General features: G+C 43.9%; 1 protein-coding gene across 1 annotated transcript; it reads right to left on the reverse strand.

Moving 5' to 3' along the window:
• Window positions 1-754: 754 nt before the first annotated feature.
• MPC1 (mitochondrial pyruvate carrier 1) lies at window positions 755-23,585 on the reverse strand. Its single transcript, XM_005287959.5, has 5 exons — window positions 23,302-23,585; window positions 14,865-14,868; window positions 7,467-7,563; window positions 2,643-2,775; window positions 755-2,135 (listed from the first exon to the last, which is right to left on the reverse strand). Exons 1-5 carry the CDS (start codon window positions 23,370-23,372, stop codon window positions 2,117-2,119), a joined length of 324 nt encoding a protein of 107 aa, XP_005288016.1. The 5' UTR covers window positions 23,373-23,585; the 3' UTR covers window positions 755-2,116.
• Between the last annotated feature and the right edge of the window lie 143 nt (window positions 23,586-23,728).

Genomic DNA, 23,728 nt, shown 5'->3' on the forward strand with positions numbered 1-23,728 from the left:
TTTTGTTTTAATTTCTATGGCATTATAGAAAGATAGAAATAAAACAAACCTTAGGAACTCAGGAATTGAGGTAAATTCTAATACGAACTATTCCACCACTTTTGTTAAAGTAAGTAGACACTCAGGAAGTGAACAGCTGACCCCACACTGGTTTTGAGGGGGTTAACATGTTAGCCAAGTCATGCAGTTACCTGAAGTTATACAATATTTAGACTTCTGCCTCATTTTGAACATTATGCTCAATATTTGCAACAAAGACTGAAGTCCCAAATTGTTTCAGAGTCCCTTAGAAACCTGAAATTCTGACCAATTTAACTCTAGTTTTCATTAAGGTTTCAAATGAATCTAATGCTGCTTGGGGCTTTGTTAAAACTATCTAAAGTTTGCATTTTTGGTAGTTCCCCCCCTTTCCATAATTTGTATTGTCAACTGAAAAATTCCCCCAGCTGAAAGACACATCCATGTAACCCCCTTGTTAGTGGCCATTTGTGTGTTTTCTGATCAATGGGATATAAACAACATCAAGATCAACATTATTTTCCGCAAGTGAAAACTAATGAGATTGATTTGATCTGTCATTGGTACAATTAACACTGTATGTCACAGCAAGAATTCCAGAGAGATGTTTCCTCATCTCCTTCCTGATCCAACAAATCCCATTTATGTAAAGAATAACAAAGTTTCTCTCTATATAAAGAAGTCTGTCAACTGTATGCCAATAATTCCACAACAGTCAGTAAAAACAGCAACACTATTTTCATACACCAGTTTGTTTTAATTTTAAATTCAGCTCATTGCAACAAAAAATGGCCCCTTATCTGAGAGGCCTTGACCATCATCAGACTTCCCATATGTAGGAGATTTCCTTTAAGATCTGATATTGGCATATAAGAAGAATATTCCATTCCATTGCGAAGAGACTACTTGCATCAGAATTTTATTGAAATTTATTGCCATTATTTTGATTAAAACTTTTTGACAGTACATTACTTAGTTGGGACACAGATTTTACTGTCCAAAATCATTTTACTGATAATAAAATTATGTCTGGAACATACATTATTTATGTTGTATGCATTATTTGCAGTTGTTGATGCCACTTTCAAGCAAGTGTGATGAAGAAGTAAGCAGGGGGGGGGGGGGGAAAGAAAAACAAAAGAAAACCCACACACACACTTGGACTGCCACAATGTGGAGGAAAACAGACAATGGAGTTTTATCCTTCAGATCTTACCCTGACAAGGCTCCTACTGAAGTAAAGGGAAGTTTTTTTGCCTGAATAAGGACTGGAGTGACCTTCAGAGGCCCACGTGCACAAAATGAATATGTTTAACAAAATATAAAAATCCACAACATTCCAAGCTTCTTAATATGCATGTTTGTAACCCTGTTACCCTCCTTCGGTTTACAAGAAATTCTTGCTTCTCTCAAGGTGATTCTAGGGACCAGGAATTATGTAAAAAAAGTAAGTAGCATGCCCTTTCAGGTAAAATCCATTAGTCACATTACTGAAAACAGACATGCAATGAGTGACCTGGCAAGCCTGCAAATGCATACTTTTAGATCAGCAATGTCTTGCTGAAGTCTGGTATAAATTTTAATGATGAAACAGTCAGGAATGGATGCTCCGCAAGTACTATGTTAAATGGTTTTTAAAATATTTAAATATGCAGAACAATTACACCATCTACAATTGTGTCTTACTGACCTCTACGTTCACATTGATCTAGCAGGCTTAAGATGCATGAAATGGTCCTGTGCCATTCAGTTATGTAGCTGGTTAAATAAAAACAAAAGTTCTCATCTTTTAAAAAAAATTATTGAACACATGATTTGGATAAGTAATTTCATTAATAGAAAAGTAAAGTCAGTACTTGTAAGGCAGCAAAGAGTTAGATGTAATTGTTTACATTCGGAAGAGTACTTTACAAAAAAGGCAGGCTACAAAATTTAATGGAAGGTTGATGTGTTTTGTGTTGGCAAGATCTTGTATTCATGATGAATTTTATGATGGAGAAGAAAATGCAAAAGTCTGCATCACAGCAACTGTAGAGCTCTTCTTTTGTTGTAATTCACGATGAGGAGCACATTCCCTGTTTTTCCCAGATAAAGATATTTAGTTCTTCTTTTCCATCCTACCAAGAAAAACAGGAGAATTCAGTGAAGGTCTTAGTATTTATATACAATTATTGACTAAGGCTTGAACATACTGTGAAAAATCAAAGGCTGGGTATGAAAAAGACTTACTAAATTATCTGGTTTCTCACCTTACCACAACAAAACTGGTTCCTAAACTTCCCTGTTTTATGAAGTCTACTTTTAAAGTGTCCCAAAAGATGGGAGTTCCTAAGCTATTGTGTCAGCAGATGAGGAGGCAATGAAATGTTCAGCATTTGCTTTGCTTTTCTGCCATTTGTTTCCTGGGAACCCGCCTTCTCAGCAGCTGCTCTCTGTGACAGAGATGAACAACCAGCAATAGGATATTACAGCAGGAGACACCAAAATCTGGCAGCTAATAGTCATTGCTGATTATAGAAGATGGAAAACTGCACCCCTTCTAATCTGAATTCATGTACAGAGAACATCCCTAGCAAATGTCAGTTTGTTTCCCCTTCCCCACCCAGATTTTAAAATTCACTCACCTGTATTTCATCAGTCGTCCTCCTTGGATTAGCTGTGCGATTTCATTAGTGAAGTGACATGCAAACAGAAGCCAGTTTCTTGGCTGTACCTTGTAGGCAAATCTCATAAAAGTCAAAGAGTAACAACACAGTGCTGTAAAACAGAGTCAACATAGTGTCAGTCGTAGAATCCAAGTTTAATGCCAGAAGGAGCCACCATATAATCTAGTCTGGATATTGCAGGCCACAACCATCACCCACACACTAAACCCAACAATTAAATTTAGACCGAAGTAGTACAGCCCACTGGAGACTAGACTATTATGAGCCAAAGGGAGAGAATAGGAGGGACCAGGGTGCACCAATGCCCAAAGTCTCTGCAGTTGCAGGAAAACAATTAAGTGAGATATACCCAGATAATCTTGGCAAGTGACCTGTACCCACATGCTGCAGAGGAAGGTAAAACCAAAAAAACCAATCCATTCCGCCCTTCCCCCCCCCCGCAATTAAAAAAAAAAACCCAACGTCACTGGCTTATGTTTAAGAAACTTACCACTTAAGATTTTAAACTTCTAATTGTTAAGACACCATTTCATGGCAAACCACTATTTAGCAACTACTGAATGCATTTCTCCTTTACTATGGCAGCACCTCAACAGAGGCAAACAATTCTATAAATTGTCTGTTTTGCTTGGATCGAAACACAGAGTTGCAATAGCCATGGATCTCTGAATCTCTCAGTGGCTTCCTAGAACCACACACAAGTTACCAAAGCATCTTCAGTTCAGGGTCCAAATCCATCTCCTATTGCAGTCAATATTGATTCCAATGGGAGTTGGATCAGGCCCTAAATAAATAAGGCCCTCACGAATCTATTGGCACATTCCTAGCAAGAACCTTATTTAAAATTTAATTCTTACCATATTTAAATACGGTTCTTGCTAGGAAAGGACTAAGTATTTTTAAAAGCAACTAACGCTCCCCTTGTAAAAAGCCCTATACATTTTCCAAAATGATAACTTACAAGGGAAAGTTTAACTTAAGGTAGACATGCAAATGATTAACAATTTTAATCTCCATTTAAGTGCTCTTAGGGTAAGGAAAATACATTTTTGCTGTAGTGTAAACTTTCAGTTTTTGATGGAAATTCAGATGCAAGAAAACCTTTTGTGCGCCCCCGTGAAATAGCTCTGTGACAATAGGACAACAGACCTTGTCTCAGAAGAGAAAGCCTTATATTTTAAGAGAATCATTTGCATTTCTAGCAGAAAATTTGGAAGAAGGAAGAAAACTTTCTACAAAATGAAAGCAACTCATTCAAACTTGTACCAAAAATAACGCTTTGTGGGGAGAAACACTCACCAACTAACCTTTGTAATAGTACTGAAGGATGACTGCAGCATCCAACATTGTAAACAAAACTATTTCTTAACAATCATATAACCTTCTGCTTGTAAACAGGTACCAAGTTGAAACTGAACTAGCTAACTAAACATTGTGTTGTAGTGTACATATATTTGACAGAGCAAAGTTCTTTGGCAAAATATTTGAAGAGTTGTGTAATTTCACTATTTAAAAATCCTCCCAAAACCTAAATGGATGTTTAAGCTTCCATCCCACTTGGAATGTACTATTTCACTATACGGAGAAGATGGTTAGTTTCAACATTGGCCTGAAACATCTATTTTACCTGTGCAAAACGAAGACCTTGCAAAACATGTACAGTAAATGCAATAAAATGTTAAGTACCCAGCATCAACTATATAGTAAGGGGACTCTAAAGGCTGAACAAAGTTACACTTCAAAATATCCCTTTTCATTAGTTGCTTAGGACAAGGCAATTCCACTGTGAAGATGGAAAGGAAGTGATGTGTTTTATTTATCAATTTCTGCAGCATGGGCTAGATTAAAAGTGGCAATTTCCTCTTGAGACATCTAAAAACCCAGAATCAGGCCTCACCGGGATTCATAAAACTCCCACTCAGCTGCCCCTGGTTGCTGTAGGCACCTAAACTTGTTCAGCACCTAAGTTTTTGCAGTAAAAATTCTCTAGGCACCTATGTTTTTGCCACTGAGCATGCGCACTGCAGACCCACGCCAGGCATCTGGCTGCCTAAGCCCTAGAGTGATTCACCAACTGCAGGAAGATAGGCGGAGGAATGCCTAACTTGTCTGCAGGGCCCAATCTGATGCATTCAGAGCTTGTGTACTGGCTGAAGCCCCTATAGGTGATCTTACATAAATCCCCACTGCACGTGAGGGGGAGAAGCGATTTGAACAGGGATTTGCGACCTCTCAAGTGAGTGCCCTAACCACTGGGCAATGGGATATTTTGATATGGGACTCCCGGAGACTACGTCTATGCTTTGAGCGAGGGATGTGATTCCCAGCTCCAGTGGACATACTTGTGTCAGCTCTCATCAAGCTAGTGTGCTAAAGATAGCGTAGCCAGGGTAGCATGGAAAGCAGCGAGCTGCGACATGGGCTAACAGCCCTGAGTACAAAGCTGCCAGACCCTGTGGGTAAGTACTTGGGGCACCTAGCCAGTGCCAACACTCACTGCTGTCCATGCTACCATGACTACACTACCTCATGTACTAGGTGCCTCAGTCTTTCCTGTTGAAAGTGTTCCACTGTGGATAATTTAAAAAATCATCATGGGGGCAGGGGAAAGAACGAGTGAGCATTGGAATGACTGTAGCCTGGTAGTTAAAGCATTCACTTGGGAGATGGAAAACCCAGGATCGAATCCCCTGCTCCAATGCCTTTTAAAAATTGTTTATCCAAAGTGGAACCACTTCAACAGGAGACTTTGATGGTGCCCCCACATCAGACTATCCCATAGCCCAGTGGTTAGGGCACTCACATGAGAAGTGTCAGAGCCCAGTTCAAGTCCCTTCTCCCCCTCGTTTGCAAGGGGGATTTGAAGCAGGGGGTCTCCCACATCACAGGTGAGTAACCAAACCGCTAGGATAAAAGAAGGGACATCATTTGCTATGGGGCAAGGGGAGCAGTTCCCTCCCAACCCCGAGATCTTGCAGAATGCAATATAATCACACAACCTTCTATATGTTAAACAGTCTCCCCCTCCCCTAATTTTTTCTGAAATGACACCCCTGGCTAAAAGTTATGAGAGAGGTCATTTTCCTCCTCCTTTCTCCTCCATCTTCTTGCTAAACAGGCATCTAGCACCAAGAGAGGGTTTGCAATGGAGAATCCCAAGCAGAGGGAAGCACCTATCCCAGAGTTCAGGCATCTAACTCAGAGGGGCAGGGGTTAGTACACATCTCTCAGTTTGGCATTTCCCATTGGCTAGTTTAAGCAACGCCACCTAGCATGCACAAAGCAATGTTTATGTCAGTAACAATGCGCAAAGGGGCAGGGCTTTGGAGCGGAGCCCAGAGCTGGAGCCCAGAGCAGCTCCAGAGCAGTGGAGCTGCAGGTTTTTGCCTGGAGCTGAAGCGGAGCTGGAGCACAGCTCCAAAGCCCTGCAAAGGGGTCTTCCATCTCAGTAAGCAATACTGGCCATCTTGAGAGCAACGTTCAAGAGGCAGTGACTCAATTATCCAATAATACTTGTTTGAAGCAATCCAATTAAATGGGTAGAAGTCATATTTTCTGTTATAAGCAGCACGTTTTTGCTTTGGGGGGAATCTGCTCAAAAGACTATTGAACAAATTAAGTGGAAGGCACTATACTTTGGCTAATATAAATGTCATTATGTAAATAAGAGCTGTATATTAAACTTAAAAGGGATTCACATTGGCCTGCTAAACCCAGGGTTGTGAGTTCAATCCTTGAGGGGGCCATTTAGGGATCTGGGGCAAAAATCTGTCTGGGGATTGGTTCTGCTTTGAGCAGGGGGTTGGACTATATGACCTCCTGAGGTCCCTTCCAACCCTGATATTCTATGATTCTCTTCTCCAGACTAAACAAAAGCCAGCCTAAACTAGCTAATGGGAAATGCCAAACTGAGAGGTGTGTACTAACTCCTCCCCCTCTGAGATAGATGCCTGAACTCTGGGATAGGTGCTTCCCTCCGCTTGGGATTCTCCACTGCAAACCCTCTCTTGGTGCTTAAAAAGGATTTTTGTTCGGTTTTATTTTTATTATGCAAGAAGAAAGGAAATCCAATATGTCAGAAGGAAAGCAGAAGCAAGTGTTTAAATGAAACTATTCTTGCATCTCCTAGCAGCAAATCTTCTGAACAGAACGCAGAGTGAATGAACGGTATAGAGAAGTTTTAAAGAGTGACTGTAGTTCCCTTGCATTTGTAGAAAACCTTCTAATAGACAGTTGTTACTCTCTAAAGGCAATTTAATTCTGTTATTAAGGTGCAGGCAGCTTCAGAAGACATTCCCTTTCAGTTCTCCAGTTGGCAAGTATTGTAACTTAAATCCCATACCACACAGAAGCAGCATGAGTGAGAACCCAGGTACAAGAGGGAGGCAGTAGCAAGTTAACATTGGAAATAAGTTAGGAAAATGTTCAGGAACTAACATTTTACAGTAGTAGACAAAGGAGATTAAATTTTCTAAAGCAACTACTGATTCTGAATGCCCACCCCTGAGACACTTTTCAGAGCCTCCCCATCTACACTAATCCACCCTCTGGAAAAAAAAATCTGCCCCCTTTAAGATGTTTCAAGTTGGGCACTCAAAAAAGTACCCAGAAGCTACTAGTTACTTTTTAAAACTTACATCCGTAGTATTTTAGATGCAACAAGAGAGTTTATAGGTATATTAAACTAAAATTAGTTCTTGAAGTGTAGCATTTGGAAAGTTTTTTTATGGACTAAGTAGTTTGACATTTTAAGTCTGTCCCAATTTCAACCCTGTTTCTTACCAAATGTCATTCGGCCACTAATGATCTCTGGAGATTTCTTCATGTCATTAATAGCAGCAATAGGGAGTCCCCAGTTGGCTACCGGTCCCCAAAAGTGCTGTAAATAAAGTGGAAGGAAGCAAAGAGTTTATCCTTTAATTTTGAAAGATTTCATTTTTTCTATTATCATCGACGTTATTCTTACATGTTTTTAAGAAAGGAAGTTCTGGAAGAGTAGTGTGGTAGAGCTTCCTTTCAAGTTAGAATAGAGACAGCTTTCAAGCACACTTAAGTGGAAGAAAAAAACAAAACACCTCTTGTCAAATAAGGGTCTAATCCAGGGGTCTCAAACACGCAGCCCAGGGGCCGCATGCGGCCCGCGGGGTTGTTTTCTGTGGCCCGCGGGCTCCTCGCGGCCCCCCACAGCGTTTACCTAGAGCGGCTCCAGCCCGACACGCACCGGGAGAAGGGTGGGCTCCCTGCCTGCCCTGCCCCCTGCCGCTCTGGGAAGCGGCTGAAACATGGGGAAGGGGGGGCACAGGGCTCTGTGTGTTGCTCTTGCTTCAGGCAGCGCCCCCAGCAGCTCCCATTGGCCGCAGTTCCCCATTCCTGGCCAATGGGAGCTGCTGGGGGTGGTGCCTGAAGCAAAAGCAAGACACAGACCCCTGTGCCCCTCCTCCCCCAGGCTCGGGGCACTTCCCGGAGCGGTGCGGGGACAGGCAGGCGGGCGGCCTGTCCTGCCCCCAGTGCGTGTCGGGCCGGAGCCCGCCTCCCGAACCCCTCCTGCAGCCCAACCCCCTGCTGTACCCCACACCCCTCCTGCACCCCACACCCCAACTTCCTGCCCTGAACTCCACACCCCTCCTGCCCTACTTGGGGGGGCAGAGTTGGGGTGGGGATTTCAGGGAAGGGGTTGGAATGGGGGTAGGGCCTCATGGAAAGGGTGGAGTGGGGGCAGGGCCAAGGATGGCGTGGGGGAGGTGTCCGTAATGCGGCCCTCGGCCAACGTACTAGTCCTCATGTGGCCCTTGTGGTCATTTGAGTTTGAGACCCCTGGTCTAATCCTCTCCATTGCAGGAAAAAATCCTCCCAACTTTCCCAAGCCCATGTAGATGGGTTTGGCATAGTTTGTCCCATGAGGAACAAGGACAGAACACACCATTCTTCCCAGGCTGTCAAGTGGCAACAGAACCCACTCTGTGGTCACTACTGTAACCTCAGGTTTATGCTAGAGTCTATAGCCAACCTAGGCAAACAAAAAGTGCATCTTGTTCATACAAGAAATTCTCCAAACCATTATTCAATATAAAAGGCAGGAAAAAAAACCCCTCAGTGACTAACTTAAGGGGGCATTCCAGCATTATGCTGGATGCTAGATTGCTCCCAACAAGCAGGTCTGGGCTCCGGGCAATCATGCCACTTTGTGGAAGCTGTTGGGCAATAATCACCTTTCATTTAGGTAAATGAGAACAGTTAAATGCACTTTGTTTAGTGGTAGCTGAAACAATGGAAAACCACTGACCAAAGACTAGACAGCATACAAGTCTGGGCAGTGTCTGAGCCATGCGGTTCAAGGAGTTTCTGGGGGTCTGATAAGTCAAACCCTTATCCCTGCATTTTTTTCCAACTGTGTATCATGCACGTGCATGAGAGAAGAAAGAAGAAACACCACAGGAACAGAGAAAAGGCAGCAAAAAACCCAGATAAGAACTCAGAGCATGATCTTGAGAAATGGGTAAGAGAGAAAGCTTTGGTGCAGAGTGCTGGCTGAAAGAGGCTTGGAACTGTGTCCAGGAAAACAGGATTTTAAGTACATTCTATATAAATAAATATGACTGCATCAAATAAATACCCACCAGGAATTTCTCCTCCTAATAAAAACCACACACACAAGACCAGCAAGTTGGCTAACTGCTAAGGCCAAAAAGGGGTAAGATTAGGATACCTATTTGCAAGTGAAAGCTGGAATTCTTTGCAGCCAATTAAACACCACTTTTGCATCTATTTTAAAATTAACATTACACATATTCCAGTGATTCAGAACAAGGGAGTATATGGGGGAGAGAAGCAGGGGGGAAAATGAGTTTCTTCACCTGTAATTTTAGTTCTCTTGCAGAGGGCCATCCAATGGTCTGGACAGGAGCTTGTGGATTTTACCTGTGCACTAGAATAGAGACAGCTTTGCTTCCATCTCCAACTCAAAGGAAGGAAGATAAAATCTAAACTGCCTCTACTGTGGTGGAATAAGCAGATCTAACTCATTAGCAGTGTTCAGACTAGTGCAGTGGTTCCCAAACTGGGGTTCGTGAACCCCTGGGGGTTCGCAAAATTTTCCAGGGGGTTCTCGGGAAAAAAATCCCTAATGGCAGACAGAGCTGTCCCTAAGGACCCCGGGCAGCACGGGGCCAGCTGCCCGGAGCCCCTGGGCTTCCAAGAGCTAAGCAGATCAAAGCAAGCCTATCTATCACATTGAGGAGATTTAAACTTCAAGACTCCTTATAAGAAATGGAAAGGGAGGTGGATATTTTTTGCTGTTTTTAAAATTAAATAGGCAGCTAGTGGTGTTTTTAAAATTATTATGAAGAACAAGTTTAAGCTTTGTTGTAATGTGCGTTGTGTGCCTGGACTGCTCAAGACCTGAATGCTTGTGTAAGAGGAACTCTTTGAGTTGACTTCTTAAATACCTTCCTGCTGTTTCACATCTGATACTCCTTGATGAAACATAGGAGTCTTGTCTTAGAACAGGCTTATTCAAAGTGATACAAGCTACGATAGTGAGATCTTGGAAGAGTATTGCCGTTTTCATAATGTAATAAAAATACTGTAATGATAAATAATAATACTAAATAGTGTGTAATAAGCATGTCATAAAAACAAATTGTGTATTTCCAAGATCACTGCTTTTATAATTTATACTCAGGTAAAGGAGAAAATCCCTGGAAGTATTCATTTTTAGGAGGGGGTTCGCGAGACTTGACATTTTCATGAAAGGGGTTCACAGGTTGTTAAAGTTTGGGAACCACTGGACTAGTGGATGCCCATGTATGAGAAAAGAAATAGAAAGCTTACAAAAAACAACTAAAATAATCCCCATGATCAGTTTTGCTGAGTTAAGTGCTGTTTTGTAGCAAGGTTTGCAGTTTTACATTACTACAGTGAGACGTGACCTCATGTGTTCAAGGTCGCAAGGCTAGGGTTACTATATTTCCACAATCAAAAAAGAGGACACTGGGTGGGGGGAGGGAGCCCTGCCCTAGCCCCCCCCCCCATCCACTCCCCACCCCCTGACTGCCCCCCTCAGAACCCTAACCCCTCTCTGCTTCTTGTCCCCTGACTGCCCTGACCCTTATCCACTCGCATGGGTGGCAGGGTTTTAGAAATTTTGGTGGTGCCCAGAACCACCCCACCCACCTACCTAAGGCTCTGGGAGGGGGGGTTGGGTGGAGGGAGGAGGTCTGGGGTGCAGGTCCTGGGCTTGGGATTAGGGTGCAGGAGGGGTGCTTGGTGCAGGCTCCGGGCTGGGGCAGGGGGTGGGTGAGCAGGAGGGGGTAAGGGGTGCAGGCTCTGGGATGGAGTTTGGGGGTGGGAGGCGGTGCAAAGGGAGGGGGTGCAGGCTTTGGGAGGAAGTTTGAGGGCAGGACGGGGTGTGTGGGAAGGGGGGAGGGGGTTTGAGAGGGAGTTTGGGGATAGGAGGGGATGCAGGGGTGAGGGATGTGGGTCTGAGGATGAGGGGTTCATGATGCAGGAGGGGGCTCAGGGCTGGGGCAGAGGATTAGGGTGCGGGGGGGATGAGGGTTGAGGATGAGGGGTTCATGATGCAGGAGGGGGCTCAGGGCTGGGGCAGAGGATTAGGGTGCAGGGGGATGAGGGCTGGGGTTGAGGGGTTCGGGGTGTTGGAGAGGCTCGGGGCTAGGGTGGAAGGGCAGGTTAAGGGCAGCCCGTCTTCCCATTAGCGGATGGGGGACGCTAGGACACGGAGGCAGCAGACAGCAGTTGCCTCTGGCTCTGGCAGTACAAGCAGGCAAGGGGGAGGGGGGGAGAGGCAGGGCCGGCTCTAGGTTTTTTGCTGCCCCAAGCAAAAAAATTTTTGGCTGCACCCCCCCCTCCCTCTCCACTGCACCTTCCTGCTGCCCCAGCCCTGGATCACTGGTAACTCGCTCCCAGGGCGGGTCATTCAGCAGGAATTTTGGATGTGCACAGAACACAAACAGGATTGGTTCCCATATGGTTACAGAACTGCAGTAAAGTGGAACAATTTCCAGCTTGTGTGATTGAAGGCTATCTGGATGCATATTATAAGACTGTCCTACATAAATGAGGAAAAGTTGAGGTGCCTTTATTATGCTTTTGTTCCGTTCTTTGTTTCTATGGGGAATTTGCCAATGCAATATCACTGTCTTCCTTTTAAACAAATAAAACTAAAACTTAATAATAATAATAATAAAAAAAGCAAAGGCTGTTGAAAATAGCAATTCCAGTCCTAATAACCACTGGGAAGCATTTCTTGCTCAATTTATTCTACTTTTTCTACATCAAGTTACAGTGGATCAGTATATTTGTTTGGGAGAAATGAAGTAACAGCTGCCCAAATTGAGCTTGAGCACTCCTGAATTTTGAGGGTGTTCAAATCTGGAGGGCAGGTGCTGGATTCCCTTTCTGAATATTAGCTAAATCTGGAGAAGAAAAGTCAATTTCTGCTTCCATGGCTCAGAAGTGTAAATCCTCCTACGTGCCTGATACTGTATCTAAAGCTGCCCAGTCTAGTAGAGCCTCCCCTCCCTTACTTTTCATTTTAAATTCTAGTGGGATCCACGTACCTGCCTTGCTAGGCTTCAGATAGAGAGGTGCAATGTCAATTTAGTCCATCCAATTCTTTCTTTGGGGGAGAGCCCAGGGCTGGGGCAGCAGGAGATGCGGGTGGGGGGAGAGCCCAGGGCTGGGGCAGCAGGGGGGTGCGGGTGGGGGCCAGAGCTGGGGCAACAGGGGGGTGCGGGTGGGGGAGAGTCCAGGGCTGGGGCAACACAGGGCTGTGGGGGGCGGCAAAAAACCTAGAGCTGGCTCTGTCCCTACCATTTACAGCAAGCTGCAGATTTCAGTTCCACACTCCTTCCCTTTCCTGTTAATTGCGGCTGAGGGAATGCTGGGAAATGTAGTTCTTTCTCTGCTCCAGGGCTGGCTCTATAGGGCAGGGAGCTAACCAAGGAACTACAGCTCCCAGGGCTCCCTGTTGGTTCTCAGCTCCCAGGCTGGATTCTTGTGCCCCTGCAAATTTGCCACCCCAAGCACCTGCTTGCTTTGCGGGTGCCTAGAGACGGCCCTGGGGGGGGACGACCCACAGGGAGGGATGGCGGAGGGGGGGTGGCAGGTGGAGGCCGGGGACCCATTCAACACTCCCCCGCTCCCTGACTGCCCCCCCCCCCGGACTCCCCTTACCATTCTGGCTCCACGTGTTTGCAAAACACGCTGCCCGGTGGGTTGGTTTGTGTGTTACACAGGGCTGCAGACAGAGGGAGGGGGGAGCAGGGGAGGGCTCTGGTTGCTGGAGGCTAATGGGAGCAGCTTAATTGGCCAAGCTGCCTAATCAGCAGCCGCACTCTGCATGGAAGGGAGGGAGGGAGGCGGGCGAGGGAGAAAACCCCCCCAGACATTTTAACCTTTTTACCAATTCCTCCTGGACGGCTATTCAGAGATGCAAAAGCCGGACATGACCGGGGAAATACGGATGGATGGTAACCCTACGCAAGGCTAACCACCACAAAGTAACACTGCCAAAAGTGACTTAAGTGCCTGACAATCGGACTTGGATGCTTCTGAAAATTTTATCCAAACACTTTAGTTTAAGAAGTTTAAATAGTGTGACACAATTTACTTGTGAAGGACAGTACAAGACTAGAGAAGGTATAAAGACTTCCATTTCTACTACTGAAAATGTGGAAGAACATGAAAGTTGACAGGGAAAGAAAATGCATGTGGAATCACTAATTAAAATCTAACCAATCCATTACTACTCACAAACAAGAACATTCTGAGTTATGGTATTTCATTTGTACATTAATGGCAATGTCTAGGTGAAGGCATATGTAGTACAGTGACACCTACTACTTACTCTGAGACACCAATATAAGTTGATATATGCTGTAATAGCTTATAGCTGTAACAGCAGCAGAAATTCAGCAACAGTGATCTGTTATTGGGGGGGCTTGTATATAACCAAGTTACTGTAATAGTTTCAATGTTCTGTTTAAAACTACAGCTCTATGTGACTAGAAGTACATTCCAGGCCACTTCCTAACTAAGTTTATGTTGCTAATGCATCACTTTAAGCAAATTCTGAGCGTAACTGGAATTACACATACTGCATATTGTCACTAATACTGTTTTAAGAACCTCTACAGTTTTCTTTGGATTCATTTAAAATAGTGGAATTTAGTGCTTGAGAACTGACACAATGATAGCACTGGAAAGTGGCTGTCCATCTACCCTCAAAACAGTTTTAGCCTTAGGAGACTTAATGCTAGCTTCTTGTTCTGGAGGGTAGTTCATGTTCATTCAGCATTTGATTCCTTATTAGACTGCCTACAAAAGGTACCAAGTCCTATGATTATTGTGATATAGGAGTGTTCATTAGAAAAAAAGTCAGAGTCCACTCAACTTGTTTCACATAAATCACTAATCTGCCATCAAATGGTAACTTTCAATCACTACTGATCTGGACCACATTTGAACTAGAGACCAAGAGGTAAAAGGCTCCACAATCCCCTTTCCAATCCTCTCAGCGATTCAGTCCGACTCCCTCAGAAGTTTTATGTTTTTCATCTAAAAAGTAAGAGGATTCAATAGAAATATAATAAAGTGCAACTTCACATGTACAGGCTGTCTTCAGTCTACACGGGAAGTAGGCTAGAATAGCCTTCTATATCAGTATGTATTCAGCCATAGTACAGAACTAAGTATTCTGAATCCCACAATATAGTGAGTCATGATTTCCAGATTCAGTAATGAAGATAACTGGACCATCAGAGAAAGTCTAGAGTGAAAGCTGTGGGACTGTGCTGTTTACTGTCTGAAGTAAACATGGTTAAAAATAAAACATTTAATTCATCTAGCAACAACACATGACTGTGCAGTAGTCAGAGATGGAGCTCTAAATCAATCCCATGCCCCTAGCAAACAGTGACTGAGAGGGCTGTGAAGGAAACCCATATCTTTCTGATTCCTTAGCTGCTTTAGTCCTCCTTACGTGAGGGAATTGTTACCCTAATACACATGGGAGTAGAGAGGCGAGGAAAATTTTTACTAACTCACCAGTCCTGAAGGTTAGCAATGCACCTCCTTAGACGGAGTCAGGTCAGTTCACAACAATGCTAGTACAGCAAGATTACAAACAGCTGAAACGAAGTAGAAAAAGCTTTTTCTTACCGTACTATGTTGTCAGCGTTCATTATGGTTCACCATTCAGACGACGCATGAAAGAGGAGCAGAGAAGAGAGTTAGTTTCCTTCAAATTACTGATCTTGAATGGAAAAGTGGAAGACATAAGCAATGCTGCAGCAATTTTTCTCAACTAAGTTATTGTACTAAAACTTAAAATATCTAACAATTGTAGAATACAAATGTTACCCTCTAAATACTCTTTTCACTCATCTAATGTACTAGGGTGAGATCCTGGTCCCACTGTGGTAAGTGGGAGTTTTGCCATGGACTTCAATGGGGCCAGGATTTCACCTCTAGTTTTTTAAGACCAAGAGGGTGGCAAAAGCCTGAGCTCTAAAAGCAATGTGGCTGGCTGCCTCTTCCATCTAACTACAAACTAAGAAAAAATATAATGAAGTGTAGGGTTTTATTCCTGGTGGATTCAAATAAGCAGTAATTAATGTAAATCATAAAAGAAGTTTCATTTGCTTTTGATAAAGAAACCAAGAATCAAATTGACCCTCTAGTTCAGGGGAAGTTGCCAATGAGGATTTCACTGTTACAATGCTTAGGAGACTCAACCTTAAAAACAGTTATATTGTACATAATCTCTCTGTTGACAAACTTCAATGGCTTGACACACTAAACACTTAATTGAAGTCTATTACACTCAGGTACTACAGTATGATATGGTTGGGGCAATGCTAGCTGCTGGCACATATTTGGGACTGTCTGCTGCTACATGATTCAGGATGAACATAAAAGGGCAAAACCCAACAGGCATTAGAAACTGCCATGCATTGCCTTGAGATGCACAAATTTTACCCTAATCAATTTCACAATTCTGTACTCTTACATTAGAGTCTGTAAGAAGTTTCTGAAGACATTACACTTATTAGTTTGAGACACTTTGTCTAAATGCAGTAGCTTAGCACAGGTATGTGCATGACCAATTATTGCAGTAATGGCAGTAACTGCCATTTTCACGAAAACACAATTACAAAGTATGTTTGTGGAAACATTGCTAATAAAGTCTGAGAGTTCTTTTAACTGGCTTGAAGACTATATTTTAATGGGAGTTTAATGCCAATTAAATCCAGTTTGAAACAGGGTCTAAAATACTGTTATTTTAACAGTGGAACTCACAACCTGTCCAGATGGGGGAGATTCTTTTCCCCCAACCAAATCCTTTTTGTTCATGTGCCCTTGGGACAGCTACAACTGTGGGAGGAATATGAAAAACCAAGGTTATACAAACTCTTCCTTCAAAAGCAAGCACATATTTAGCCCAGTGCTTTGCAGCCAAGAACAGATCAGTTTCACAAACAGATGTGGTAATCTCTCCATCCTTAGATGTAATTAGACTGTAGTATATGCTTGTTCCTGAAGTATAATGGTTATATCCCGTTAACCATCTCCACAAAGGTAAGTGCAACCCCTCAAAAGCAAAGCCCCTCTTCTCCTGAGAGAGAACTATATGGTTAGTCACAACAGGTAAGGCTTAGGGCTTGTCTACACTGGCAATTTACAGCGCTGCAACTTTCTCACTCAGAGGTGTGAAAAAACACCCCCCTGAGTGCCACAAGTTTCAGAGCTGTGAAGTGCCAGTGTAGGCCATGCTCCCAGCACTGGTAGCCATGCCCCTCGTGGAGGTGTTTTTTTGTTTGTTTGTTTGTTTTTTAAAAGAGCGCTGGGAGTGTTCTCCTACTGGTTTTTGAATGTTATGATTCCTGATGTCAGATTTGTGTCCATTTATTCTTTTGCGTAGAGACTGTCCGGTTTGGCCAATGTACATGGCAGAGGGGCATTGCTGGCATATGATGGCATATATCACATTGGTAGTTGTGCAGGTGAACGAATCCCTGATGGCGTGGCTGATGTGATTAGGTCCTATGATGATGTCACTTGAATAGATATGTGGACAGAGTTGGCATCGGGCTTTGTTGCAAGGATAGGTTCCTGGGTCAGTGTTTTTATTAATATTAATAAGTATATTACAGTGAACTAGTCAAGGTGACAGAGGCATGAAATGACTATAGCAAGCATACACATTCACCAGCAACTGTCTCAACTGCCTTGGGCAAGCATAGATGGAAAATGTGTCATTTCCTCCCCCTCCTACTATGTCTGTCGTGGGTCATCTATAAGCCATGATGACCCATGAGAGCAAAGCCAGGAAAGAGGGTATTTTAGGGGCCACTCTATCAATCATGAATAATAGTGTATTATAAAACCCTAACAGACAATCAATGGTGCTCTGCTGGCTTTTAATAGTGCCTCACACTGAGCTGTCCTGAGTTGTAGATGAGGCCCAAGTACAGCTCAGGAAGTGGCTCTCAACTGGCACCCCTCAGTCTCTCATGCAATCAGTTTCCTAAATTGCAGGAGGAGAACATTGGTAGTCTCAGCCCTTACCATTTATAGCTGGGCTGTCACTAGATTTTTAACTCCTTGTTCCAGGTCTGCACAAATTGGGATCACAGATATTGCAACCCCCAGAGGTGAGGAAGCAATACCTTACACAGCTACAATTATTTGTCCTGGTGACCAGAGGTACCATTCTACTAAGAAACTTTACTTTCAGCCTCTTTGAAAGTGGGAAGACTGAGGACAGTCTATTTGTAGGAGTGATAAAATAATCCTAGCTAACAGGTTAGTGACATGGCAGGAATTTTAGCCTTCTGCAAAGGGAAGAAAGTAATCCTTCAATCCCTTGATGACTAGTCCCCAAAACATTTCCAAATTGTGTTTGCCCCACCCAGGAGAACCTTTCTATATGGCTCTATGTTACACAGCTGCTGGAGAGAGAAAGATCTGAATAGTAGATGGGTAGCATTAAGGAGACATTGCACAAGAGATGGGTTCCTCTCCCAAAAGCCAAGTCCATCCAAACAACTCTGAATTCTTAGTTTAGAATTAGAAGAGTGAAAGCAACAAAGATTGTGACTAAACTACAGTCAAGAAAGGGGTTCTTTGAGTCCTAGAAGTCAATGTCCTTCAACTTCTGCCAAAGTGTACATATTTTATGTGCACATTTTGAAGAGCTTACTTTGAAGTACACTTCTTGTTTAAAAATTTATCAACAAGGAGGACTGAGGGTCAAAAACAATTAGTCCCAGTTCATAATTTTGTCACTGAAAGTAAGAGCAGTCTTTTGAAAAGGGGATTGCATCTCTGTTTAAATGCAAGTCAAATATACCACTAGGATTTCTAATCACATTTTAAATGACCTGAGTTAATAAAACTGTTCATGCTTTGCAAGGAATGGAACCAACCTGCTTCAAAACAACCCCTAATTATATTAGATCATGGGACTGCTACTGCAATGTTTAGCTACAAGAGATATAGACTCCAAAACTTTTTAGAAGATTTTCAAAGTGTACTCCTGTACAATGGATCCCAGCTACTTCAGAATCCTAACTAGTGAGGAAAAAAAAATCCATTTGTATTTACAATACCTGCAGGGCATCTCTGCAGTGGAGAAATTAAAAGCAAGAATTTTATTAGAACTTTTTTTTGCAATGTTCATTTCAGTGATGCAAGAAATGCTAGGCAACTGAGTCTTTCTGCCAGTGGTTCAGGGCTTGTCTACACTGGCAAGTTTCCCGTTCAGTAAAGTAGCTTTTTGCGCTTAAACTGCAGACATGTACACACTGCCCAGCCACTTTGTGCGCAGAAACTCCTCAGTTGCAGCGCTGCTAAAAAACCTCCACTGCAATAAGAGTCATAAGAGTATTTGCGCAGAGGCTACAGAGCTCTATTGCCAGTGTAGACACTTGATTACTTTCTGCGCTGTAATTGGCCTCCAGAGTTGTCCCATTATACCTCAAGTGACTGCTCTGCTAATTGTTTTGAACGCCTCCGCCCTGGAGACATGCACTCTCCTTTCAAACACCCCTTGGGTGCTGTGCTTATCTACTCCGGGACACAAAGCAAACCATTAATGTGAAATGCTCGTCCTGTTGAACACAGAGGTGTGTGTGCCTGTGTGTGTGTGAGAGTGAGGTGAGAGACTGATGTCAGCGTTTCCTCCACCCCCTGCCTCAGGACTGGTTGCTTCCTGCCACTGTCTGAACTTACAATATAGCATGCTGATACACTCTCTGTCCCCCAAAACACACTGTCTCTCCCCCCCCCCATCAATACACACATACACACACACACACTCCCTGTAACACACTCCCCCCCCAGTTGAAAAGCAGCTGGCAATGTAGTAGGATGCCCATGGAACAATGGGATTGGGAAACTTGAATCATATGACCCTGTAACTGCCCCCTGAGGCATTGCAAATGCTTCCCAAAGCACCCTGTGGCCAATTGTACAGTGGGATAGCTACCACAATGCACTGCTGTCTTTGCCGTTGCAAAAGCTGCTAATGTGGATGTGCTCCACCATCACAAGGAGCACAGTGTGGACACGCAACAGTAGTTTAATTCCAGTGTTTTAATAAAAGTGGTGTAACATGTGGTGCAGAACCTTGCCAGTGTAGACATACCCTCAGATACATACTAATCACACCTTTTAGCTCTGAACCAGCTATTTTCAGTCACCAAGCATTCAAATGATAATCCACTGTCTTCAAATCTAAGAAGATTACTAATCAACAGGTACCGCAAAAGATCTATCTGTGGCTTACATTCCTATTACGGTTGCATTGAAAAAAAATCTAGGTAAAAAACTGATGGTCAATTGTGTAAATATAATTGGACATACAGGCATCTAGATCCCCATTTAATAATCGTTTCAGAGAAACCAGAACTTAAGAGTTGTTATAGCATCTGTTGAATCAACTGATTACATACTTAGAACACAGCTTAATAGGATGGCTTGTTATATTACAGTATTTATCTTTGAGACATATGAGGCACTAAGTTTGTCTGTCAAAAGTGAATTGTGGGTATAGGATTGGAAAAAACCCCACTATGAATTTAAACATTTTACCCATTAAATGAGCCTGATTTAAAATGCATTTACAGATGCACTTTTATGACTTGCAAAGTTGTTGTCTCAGTCATAATCCATCTAAATGCCCCATGACATGTTGCTATCCCTGTAAGAGGAAGGTAGACGGGTAACCTTCTCCAGGAAAGCCAATTTGGGAAAGGAAAGGCCAATTTGGAAAAGGAGCCTAGGAAGACAACACAATTTGAAGGTATGATTTTTTGGGGAGAGGTGTGGAGGGTATTTTTCCTGTGTCATGGCTAAAATGGAGATTTTTGGCTGGTATCCTTTGACTCTTCGCTATTCTTCAACTTCAATCTTTGGAATCAAGATCACTGTTAAAGGCTCCCAGTAAGACAGGAAACAGTGTTCATACAAAGTGGTGCTTATAAATACACACTGGACAAAATAATCAACTTAAAAAGAAACTTCCAGTGCACTAAAACTGTAAAAATCTAACCAAGACTAATTCAGTAAGAGATAGGATCGAATAAGTATCATTTGTATGTAGAAATCAACACATTCCATGAAACTAGAGCCCTTTGAAACATTAAAGAAATTAAGATTTGGAAGAATATGGTATCCTGTTTAGCAAGTTTCTTCCAGACTGGTAAGCCTTTAAAATAACTGGGGAAAAAACCAACAACCCCCAGCCATCTTTTTTGCAAGAAAAATAAATGTTCCTACATCTTGGAATGTGGCATGGATAATGTTCTTAAGGTGGGATGACTGATCACAATGAATATCAGTCTCTTTTGTCCATTAAAAAAGAAATCAGATCAGGGTTTTATTAGATATGTACATGACAGACATTTACATTAGATAGATACATGCTCCAGCTCCAAGTTCAATTCTGTTATAACTAGCACAACTGGACACTTCCAATCTCACAGGATAGTGTTAGATGAAATATATTGTACTGAAAACTTTTGGAGTCCTTGAGTTATATCTAGCCATGCCTACATGTCTGCTCCCATTTTTTCCGACTCTCCCTCATTTTGCTTTGACTCAAATAGTCTCCTTATTGTTGTCTTGGAATTCTCCATGTCTTCACACTTTTCATCTACCCTTTCTGTTTGAACTTGCTTTAGCAGGCGCCAAATTTCCTTTTCTCCCACAAAGCCTAAGTGTTGATTACTACAAGATTTCTCCACCAAGGCGTGCACCATCTCCTGTATATTATGCTTGCTTGTGTCTATACTAGACAGAAAGTTCCTTTGAGGTCTTTTGTGCTTGCTTGACACCAAGCAACATTAGTATTGAGAAAATATTATAAGCAGAGCTGGTTCCTGAGTTAAGATTGCCTGACACTTAACATTATACGACTCTGTTTTCACTTACTTATAAGTTTGCCAAACTTAAATCATTTGGGCTGAAATTTCCTCTGGTCTTTGTGTGCCTCAAGCAAACAAAAGGATTTAAAAAAAAATATTTTAAGTCAAAATAATTCAGTATTTCTGAAAATAAGATTAATAGGAAAAATATTTCACTGTTTTGCCAGTGTTAAAAAAATTCTTACAACCATTTTGTTGATAAGCTCTAGCACCTCCATGCTTTGTCACAAGAATCTGAAATTTGGAAGAAAGTGGCAGGGTTGCCTTGATGTCAGGGATCTATGCCCTATGCTGTCCGCATGAAAATTCACTCAAATTTGGCCAAGTTATGAGCCTCGGGGGGGGGGGGGGGGGGAAAGGGAAGAGAAAACCACAAACCCCACATATGCTCAGTAGAGACTTGTTAGATTCTGGGAGTTAAAGGCTGCGAGGACTCCATTTTTACTAGCCACACTCCACCCCAGAACTGCAGAGGCTGAGCAGGACCTCCCGGAAATTGCTCCTCACAGCTGCTGTAGGCCACTGTGGCACTAGATACGGGAACCGAGTTCAAGGAGACTCTTTCCTGTAAATTCAGCTGGTGACAGGCAATGAAGAGAAGAAGGAAGCCACTCTATTTGAGTACTGAGTGGCTACAAGAAGAAAAGGCGGGGCCCACAAGAGTCTAACTGTAACATTCCCCTCCAAAACCTGAAATTGAACCTATGACACCCAAGACTCTACATTCCTCTGCTGTTAGCAAATAGTTGAGAAATCCCCTGGCAAAGTGTGTAATTCACCACTTCTAGTGGTTGGTCCACATAGAATAACTATTAGATGATAGTCTACTACACCTATCAGCTCAAGTGGTAGAAGAATGTAACCTGGGGTGATGGAACAATTTTTATAGTAGGGGTGATGTAGGCCACTGAACCAAACTGTAATCCTGTATATAATTGAAACCACTTCCGGTTTGGGGTGCTGCAGCACCCCCTGCACCTCTAGTTGCAACACTTATGTATGTAATGTGGCTCTAAAGGTCCAAACTCTGTTGATGACCCAAGTTGGAGATGAATATGGCTCCAGCTGTTGGTGTTTTTTTTTTTAAAGATAAGAAATTATATACAAAAACAATATTATAAAAACATTAAGTTTGCAAAGTCAATCACTCAAAATTCAAGAAATGCCTTGATTAAGGTTTCAGAGTAGCAGCCGTGTTAGTCTGTATCCGCAGAAAGAACAGGAGGACTTGTGGCACCTTAGAGACTAACAAATTTATTAGAGCATAAGCTTTCGTGGACTACAGCCCACTTTGCCAGTAAAACTTTTATTTGACCTCTTTATGCTTATGTAATTAGAGCCTGCATCATAAAGTACGAGCATATACCATTTTTGCCTTGTAAAACTGACGTGACAGTTTATCTGCCCTAATACAAATGTTATTGCTACACCCCCATCTTAACCACGATGACAGTAATAATTAAATTGCCCATCCATAAAAAAGGGTGAGCAGAACGTTGCAAGGTTTCTGTAGCCTGTTTTTAAAGTATACTTTGTGCTCCTTTGAGTGTTGCATGACTCAAATTACGATAGAGTTATACACGAGAAAACGCAGCAGGCATTGATGTTGCTGCTTTAACAACACACAGCGCTTTGCTGTAAACGAGGCCAGTTCCCCACTGCGATTGGCCATTGGACAGCAGCGAATCAGCGACACATGCCAACGGTATGGGAGCGGCACCAGCCCGGCTACGCAGGCGCACGTTACGCGGAGGGAAGGAGTTTCTCGGGGGCTGTGGGAACACCACCTCCTTGACCCAACCTCGCGGCGTTAAAGGCAGCATTCGGCCACGGACACAGCCGGGCCTGCCCCGGAGGCCAGCAGGGCGCATAGCGAGGCAGGTCCGGGTCAGTCACTGCGCGGCCTCCCCGGACAGAGGTCGAAGCGCGCCACCAGCCCCCCCACCCCTGCTCTGCCGGCTCGCGCCGGGACCGCCCCCCGCGGCCGAGCAGCCCCCCGCACTGCGGGGCTGTGGCAGGAGCCGCTCGTGAGCGCCACAGTCAAAGTGTGACAGGCCGCGGCGAGCCCACAGGGACCCAGCCGAAAGGCCCGTTAAACGGCTCACAGCAGCCCCCGCGCGCGGCAGGGCGGCCAGTTGCAGGGCAGCGCCGGGCCCAGCCGCTCTCACCTCATCAGATAGTCCCTGAAGTCCTTGCTCCGCACATAGTCCGCGGCCTTGCGGGCCAGCACCCCCGCCATGGCGGCAGGGGGGTGTCGGGCGCCGGGCGGGTAAGGAGGCAGGGAGCGCGGCGGCGATCACCACACTCGCTCCGCGTCCCCAACTCCAATGACAACTGCCCCCGGCACTGGGGTCAAACCGGCTCCGCGGGACGCCCCTAGGCTATAGCTTTACGGCAGCGCCTCCGTCGCCATGGCGCTCTGGCCGCTCATTGGCCCCTGGCACCCCGCCCCCTAACCAGCCTCGGAGGAGGAGAGCGGCTGCGTAACGTAGCGCGGTGGGAGGAGGGAGCGTGACGTCGTAAAAGCTCAAAGCCTGTATCGCCCGCGGAGAGCAAAGCAGCGAGTTTCTCAGCCGCTATTGGCTGTTGGCAGGT

Source organism: Chrysemys picta, chromosome 3 (genome assembly GCF_011386835.1).
Source record: "Chrysemys picta bellii isolate R12L10 chromosome 3, ASM1138683v2, whole genome shotgun sequence".
Lineage (NCBI taxonomy): Eukaryota > Metazoa > Chordata > Testudines > Emydidae > Chrysemys > Chrysemys picta.